This window comes from Apis dorsata, unplaced genomic scaffold (genome assembly GCF_000469605.1).
Source record: "Apis dorsata unplaced genomic scaffold, Apis dorsata 1.3 scaffold_58, whole genome shotgun sequence".
Taxonomy (NCBI): Eukaryota; Metazoa; Arthropoda; class Insecta; order Hymenoptera; family Apidae; genus Apis; species Apis dorsata.
The window spans coordinates 395,284-402,749 of NW_006263358.1; the positions used below are offsets into that span (position 1 = coordinate 395,284).

The 7,466-nt window shown below is 44.9% G+C and overlaps 1 protein-coding gene and 1 long non-coding RNA gene across 3 annotated transcripts in view; one reads left to right on the plus strand and one right to left on the minus strand.

Annotated features, from left to right (window-relative positions):
* Positions 1-6: 6 nt before the first annotated feature.
* LOC102674289 overlaps positions 7-7,466 on the minus strand; it is an 89,846-nt gene continuing 82,386 nt past the window's right edge. For both annotated transcript variants that reach the window (XM_006609551.2, XM_031515193.1), the window contains exon 8: positions 7-361. In XM_006609551.2, the coding sequence (XP_006609614.1) occupies positions 222-361 (140 nt within the window). In that variant the 3' untranslated portion in view covers positions 7-221. The remainder of the gene's footprint in view (positions 362-7,466) is intronic.
* The window catches only part of LOC116186812, a 5,235-nt gene continuing 4,257 nt past the window's right edge, over positions 6,489-7,466 (plus strand). Inside the window, exon 1 of the long non-coding RNA XR_004151852.1 lies at positions 6,489-6,551. This is a non-coding gene — a long non-coding RNA (uncharacterized LOC116186812). The remainder of the gene's footprint in view (positions 6,552-7,466) is intronic.

Consider the following 7,466-nt stretch of genomic DNA (forward strand, 5'->3'; position numbering starts at 1 on the left):
TCAGTTACGTGGGATGGCGCCTCGTTACCCTCTCCTATCGATAATTCCTATTAATATCTAACTTACGTATCTAATGGTCGTTGGTCGAATTTCTAGGTACTTTCTCCATCCGCCGTCGCTTTGGTGGAATATAGAGGGAGAATTTAGAAGAGATAGGGAGAAAGAGAAAGAGAGAGAGAGAGAGAGAGGAACACGCGTGAAATACTGTGTCGGAGTGTGCACTATTGCAGGAAAGTTTGGCTGTTTCGTGCGAGTATTAGAAACCACGAGAACGGAAGTAGGAGCCCGGTGGCCCAGTGGCTCACGTCACATCCGGAAGAGACGTATCCGGCGTCACGTTGCATGGCTTCCGTACGTTCCCCTGCAACAGAAATAAAACGTTCTTTCTCAGTTTAAATCCTTGGTCGGTTTTTTGCGCATATCATAGATAGATTTTTAGATTATGCTCTCTTCTTTCTTTCTCTAGGAAGGGGGGGGAGGGAAAAAGAGAAAAAGACGTACATAGACGGTATTAGCCGGCACGAAAGAGTAATGAAACTGGCCACTCGTAAATCAACGTCTCGCGGAGAGACTATCGGATTATTGGTTTTTTCTACGTCACCGAACCCCGTGGAGTGAGCTAACGTCTTCATTAATTACCGCGCTCTTTAGCCATCGGTTCGATTGCTTTTCTTTACCCTCGAATACGCGATGGAAATAACACGCGTTATATAATTATTTGTCGAGGTTGCTCGATCGTGTTCTGGTACGCTTTGCTCTCGAGGTAAAAAAAGAAAAGGAAAATGTTTTTTATTTTTTTCGCGCGTACATTCGATCGAAGAAATCTCTCTCGAGCGGGGAAATTCGAAGATCTGTGACAGGCAATAAAGATGTTACGTACGTACGTACTCCGTAACGCAAATTCAAGGAACGTGCCGCGAGCAGATGGCGCGATGGTACGCGTGCTCAGCTGTGCTTACAAGAACGTAGCTTGACGTTGCCAAAATGTATTTCATAAGACGTCGAGTTCCATGTGCGATGAGAGTTCCCGTGGTTTAACGTCGCGATATTAAATTATCACGAGAGGATATCTCGCCACCGCGAAACGATTTAGAAGGAAAATTGTCCTATTTGAATGTAAACGAACGAAGCGTGGGAGTTTTGGGAGTCGAAGGGAATAGGAGGAAAGGATGATTAAACGGGAAATTTTGCAACTCGACAAGAGAATCTTCGTTATTGGTATTTAGACGATCCGTTTAGACGAGGTTCGACGAGAAAGTTGGTTGGTTTCAACGACGTAGAAGAATTCGATTATGGCTGTTGGCTTGTTGAAGTTAAGGGAATGGTAGCCGTCTCTTAACAACGGCTCTTTACGATCGCGGGACAAGATGTTGATACTTTTTTCACTCGGGAACAGGGTACTCTTTTTTAATGGTTCTCTTACGATTACACGGATCCGATGTTGCAATGGTGGAAATAGAAGCATTTCGTGATGCTTGGAACGAGGTTACGTACATTGGAAACTAATAAATTTCGGTGTTCTTCCTCTCTTTTTCTCTTGAGTTCTTCAGTTTCGTGAACGAGATTCTCCGGAGTTCATTCGGATGTTGGAAATTTCTTGGATTCGATTTCTTAGATGTTCTTAGTTCTTTTATGATGTTATTTTCGATATTTTTATGTCCTCCGTTGAATTATTTAACGGGACAGTTACAGAAGGAGTGTCTGCAGTCGATGAGGCGACTTTCGATCTTCCAATTATATTAGATTATCGACAGAGGACAGCAATTCCTTTCCAAGATCGACCATGATTAATCGCGTATCGATCGCATAGTATCGGTACTAATTCTTAAAGTCGTATTACATACCTCGTACACATAGCATCCGGCCATTCACTATTATAAATATCCGCATGAAATTCATATCGCTGGAGGGATGATTAATTCGGTCAATAGGGAGCCGGCTTTTGATATCGAATCGGTAAAATCTTCAAACCGATGTCCCATATTTCAATTTATATCGTCCAATTCGATTAAATTGTCTTTCTGAAGAGAAAGTATGGTAGAATAAAATAAAAGTGGAAAATTTTAGCAATATTACCGTAAACCATTCAAGGATCGACACGCACGAATTATTGTGCACGCTCGAGTAACGAGTACAGCACAAGAAATTCCTTCGTTGATCCAAAGATGGAAGAAGATTCGAGGGGGATAAGGAGGAAATACGATATAAATCTTTGTCAACGCGATTCGGTTCACGGTCGATGGAAACGTCCCGAGTACAAGAGCCTATGGCTCGTGGTTTACACAATTTCCTCGATATTCGAGCAGTCTGTTCTACTTGGCACCCCATGGCCAGAAGATCAGAACGGATTCCGGACATCAGCGTCCGATCCGCTCCTCGTCCTTTGTCGAGGATAGGTATCAAGGATGGTTAATTGGTTGGCCGGATAGGGTACAGGGCCAATTGACCGTTTAATTAGAGTAGCGCAGGGTATCGATGGGATTTTCGGTTGCTCGGCCATTAATCGATGATCTCCGTTCATTCGACGCTGCCTCTCGTCGAATCTTGATCGTTGAGAATTTCTATTCGGGTCGAAGGACAGAGAAAACTTGCATCTCTTTCTCTCTCTTTCGTGCATTCGGTCGAACACGAACAATTTCATTTCGAGCTAAATTCTCCCTTTTCCCCTTTTTCTTTCTCTTCGCAGTAAACGTAACGTCTTTGCTCGTCTTTGTCAACGTTGGCGTGCGATTTACAAAAGTAGTAAAGACAGTAATAAGTTTCAGTCGTTATTTTCTATCCCACCCTATCCCTCTTTCCTGTAGAGATCCCGATGCACCGATATGTGTCGCCTCGGCATGAAGATTCATAGGCGACTTCGAGATTTTTTTAAATATATATATATATAGCGCGCTTGGTGCAACATGGCGCTGAAGTTAGCAGGGAGTTTAATACCTAACGACTCCCCAAGCTACCGTTTATACGGCTCCAAATTTCATCTCTTCCTCTTTCTTTTCCTCTTTCCTTTCCTTATCCCCTCCTGTTCCTCACCTTTAACCTCGTCTTCCTACGATATTATTAAATTTTCTCGGTGAATTGAAGCAGGAAAATTCATTTTCTGTCCTTGTGTTATTAAAAAAAAGAAAAGAAGAGGAGGAAAGGGAGGAAAAGCTCGTGCCAAGCCTATCTCTCGCGACAAGGAGGATCGGATTAAAAAAATCCAATCGAACGTATATTCGGGATTTCATTAGTTGAAAGAAGTTTGAAATCGTTAATAAATGAAATGAATTATTTATATTCCCCGGGAATTTCTAGAGGCGGCAATTATCTTCTGGCTTCGAAATTTTCTCATTGGAGGAGAGGAAATGTAAATGTTGCGAAGCTGAAACAACCTTTCCCCTTCCCCATTTTGCGCGCCCTCGCAATCGCGAAAGTGTTCGCCTCCCAAGTTTGAATATCGATCGGTTTAATCACTTCCAAAACATTTCGAAAGTACGAAGGCGAGTATCGCTCGAAGAAGGGAGGGGATCGACTTCTGGAACGCGTAGGATACGGGACAATTTCCAAGAGTTTCTCCGACCTGTACCAGTCGGAGTGGCACTTGCTCAACTTTTCGCGCTTGTAGATCATTTGTGATTCTGTAGTCGTAACGCGAACTCCGCTGCTGACAATAGACAGCAGACTTTCGCATTAACAAATCGATTTTGCCGAGTCGAGGGAAAAGTTGAACCGACCGGTTTGATCGGTTCTCTCTCTCTCTGAGAACACCGACTCTTTGAATCGACTCCGAGAAATCGATGGACGATTGAAAGAAGAAGAAGAAGAAGAAAAGAGGTAGAAAAAAATTGGGAATATCGTTGAAGAGAAATTAAGAGAGGATCGATGAAAGGATATTTATTTCCACGCGGAAAACGATGAGTAAAATCGATGGACGAATTAGCGGTGTAATGGTCGCACGATAATTGGAGGCGATAAACCTTCCCCTTGTTCCCCGCGGAGGATCGTTGGAACAACTAGCACAGATTGCTGCTGCCCCTTAATAATTTTCTTTAATCACTGCATTCTATATTTAATTCGTGGCGTCTGATAGCAGCGTGATCTACAGTTCTTTGGTAAGCTCGGTAGGCTAGCTTAGCGGACCACTTATGGCTGATTTATACGATCCATTACCACTACCAGCAGTGACCCAATAAGCCCGTCCTCGCCAGCCTCTGGCGAACCGGATCGGCGACGCTCTTAAAGGCTCGCAAGGCCCTACGTCGTTGGCCTTAAACCGTCCTCGTGCGCGAATCTTATTAAGGTCAATGACGGTACTCCCTCCCGTGACGTCAGGATCAATTATTAGAAATTATTGACGCGAGCGTTATCGAGCCTTGATTCCATCCGTGATTTTCCACGAGTAAAGTATCGAATGAACCTTGGACGCAACGCGAGTGTCTTATTGCGCGATCAACTATTTTACTTCAGTACATTTTTTCTTCGTGTTAGAGGGAGAAAAAGTATTCTCCTCGAATATATAGCTTTCGATTTTTCAAGTGCAATTCGTTTTCATCGGAAACAAAACTGTTCAACCATTAATAACGCGACAACGGTAAAAGCGCATCGGCTTGGCGATGAATCGCGACGAATCGCGAGTATTTTAAAATCCCTTCTCGCGAGACAAGTTGAAAGCGGCGAAGAGATTCCGGAAGATTAGCCGAGAAAACGGGGGAAATTCGGTGGTTCCTGAAGATCGAAAATCAACAATCAAGATCGAACAAGGAGGGTCGGAAGGGGGTGGATAGTTCTCTTGGAGGATGGTACTCGAGGGCAGAAATGGAAGTCGTCGTGTCGCAAGAATGAAGTCGAAAAGCGGAAACGGGACGAGGGGAAAAAATGAGCGGAGGAACGACGAGTGGAAGAACGATGAAAAGTTTAGGGCGGACCGGATTCGAGTGCCCTTCGAGCTAGATTACGAAGATATCGAGAATAGAGCTCGAGACGAAAGGGTGGAAGGGGTGGACTCTGGATGATGTGCAATTAGGAAAATTGAATTCCGGCGTAATTAACTTTCTTAATTAATAGAATCGTGGAATTGTATCTTTAATCTGGCCGCTGGAAGTGGTTCTGGCAGCTTCTGTCATCGAACGAGAGAAAGAGAGAGGAGAGAGTGTGGCTTGGCTCCGACTTGGGATGAAACCAAGAACTGACGAGGAAGGAATGGAAGGGTAAGAAGGAGATACACAGAGAGAGAGAGAGAGAGAGAGAAGGAAGATTGACGAATGAGAACGAAACGGTGGGAAGAGGAAGAAGCAAGATATAAGATAGGATTGTTGCAGAAGTGGCGACGATTGCGAGATACTCTGGGATGGGAAGTCGCTGTAAGTTTTGATATATGCGCGACGTTATTTACGATCGCATAAGAATTAGCCCAGACAGCAAGCCGGTCTTCCAGCAAAAACCGACTTTATGTCACTGACTGCCACTGCGATTTTTGCTCTCCTTTTTTCCCTTCCGGAAAAGTCGTTAAATCTCGCGTCTCGACGCATTCGACGAAATCAAATCAGCCAAATCAACGTTTCTTGTGTCCGCAATTGTATCGATGGGAACTCGACCAAAGCTAATCTCCCCTCCCCTGCATTATTCCGTCTTCCGATGGAAATATCCGTCTCTCGCACTTTTCCAACGAAGGAAACCGCGATAAAACGCGGTATTTCCCGTAAACATTCGTCTCGGTTCAGAGATTCGATTTGGAGATTGGATGGCGGCCGTGACTGGATTGTCAACGAATCGCTGCGATCGCGTGAAAAATTAACGGGGGATCGTTTCGGGGGAAACGTGGCGGGGCGGCTACGTTCGTTAGAAGGCCGATGGAAAGTCATTTTTCTCCCTCCATCCCTCCCTTTACCGGAAACGGCAGATTAATTAATCACGTCAGCGCCGATTTCGCTCGACCACCGGATCGATTAATAAAACCGTGGCAACCGTTCGTTATTTAAGTTAACTTTGGCGGGCGGCGGTTAATTACGCCGGATCGTCGAATTCCGCATATTTTCAACGTCCACCCGCAAGTTTGCACGCGCGACGCAACGTAAAATTCGTTTCGATGGCCGCCTTTAATCCCGATGGCCGATGGAGGATGGTCGGTCTGAATTCGCGATGAGACGCGTAAATTCATAATCCGTAAAATGATACAGCGATTCGGCCAACTTCTGATTTATGATCCCGACCCAGGATGCATTTTACCCTCCCACCGGAGGGGGAGGGTAATGATGATGCACCGTCGTCGATTCTGACAGTTGGAAAATATTGTCGAAGATGTATCGCCCGTTCTCTGTTTATCGATCGAAAGGAAAACAATCAATTCTCGCCGTTCGTTTCCCGTTAACCTCTCGCGGAATTATAAATAAAGCGTACAAGCGAAAGTCGTGTACGTGTAATCAGTGTGTCGTGGAACGTCGAAGCGAGCGGTAGGAAAGTGGGAAAGTAAACACAGCGAGGAATGACGCTGCGTAGTAATATTCATAGAATTTTTTGGAATTTCCCAGCGAACGATAACAAATCCATCGTATTTTCGTATTGTTTTCGCACCGGTAAGTCCGTTTGCACCATTTTATAAATTAATCAATCGCTTTTGCGAATCGCGTAATAATTGTTTTCTTGCAAGTCGAGTGTTTACGTGTCTCGTTATCGTATCGTATCCCGGCCGACCTCGAACCGGAGAATTTTATTCGAGAATCCACGCAACGCGTCTCAAAACGCGCCGCGTTTCCGATTATTATTTATATCGGATGATATTTGCCTCGATGAGAGCTCGTAAAAATCATCTCGAAACACCGTGACCGTTTAATTCCAGTTGAGCGGTAATTCTTTTCGAAAGCAGCTACCACTCGACCCCATCGTACACCCATAAACCGTGTGAACTCTGGTTATTTGAAAAATATCGTTGATCGTGAATCGTCGAAATGCTGCTGATTTATCAACGCGTGATCGATAACGTGTGTGCAATTTATACAAGAGGCGGGGAATATTGGCCGGTGTAATGAACGGCGCGGAGATCTCGTTCGTTTTTCATTTAGTAACGAAACGAGTTATTATCTCCATATTTTGTACGGCAATTGACCGATTTGTTCCGCGCTTTTTTTCTTTTTTTTCTTCCACCGAGTTTGAAAAGTAAACACGTTTCAACGAAAACTCTTAAACCTGTTCGACGCACGTCCATCCAGACGGTAGATGAAATAGGTAAAATCAGAGGGGACGAGGGGGCGATGGAGAGGAAGAAGCCGGTGGAAACCTATAAACCGCGCAATAATATAAATTCGCAATCTGTGAAACTACGAAACGAGGCGGGCTAAAGTTGTGATTTACGACGCGTTCCGTCTCGTCCCCGGGAACACCGGGGACAAAGGGAAAGCAGCGGTAGCTCGGATTGTTACGTGTGTACGTGGCGTGGGAGCCATGGTGAGTGGTGGGCGTCGTCGGGGTCGGTCAGGAAAAATGCGACGTCG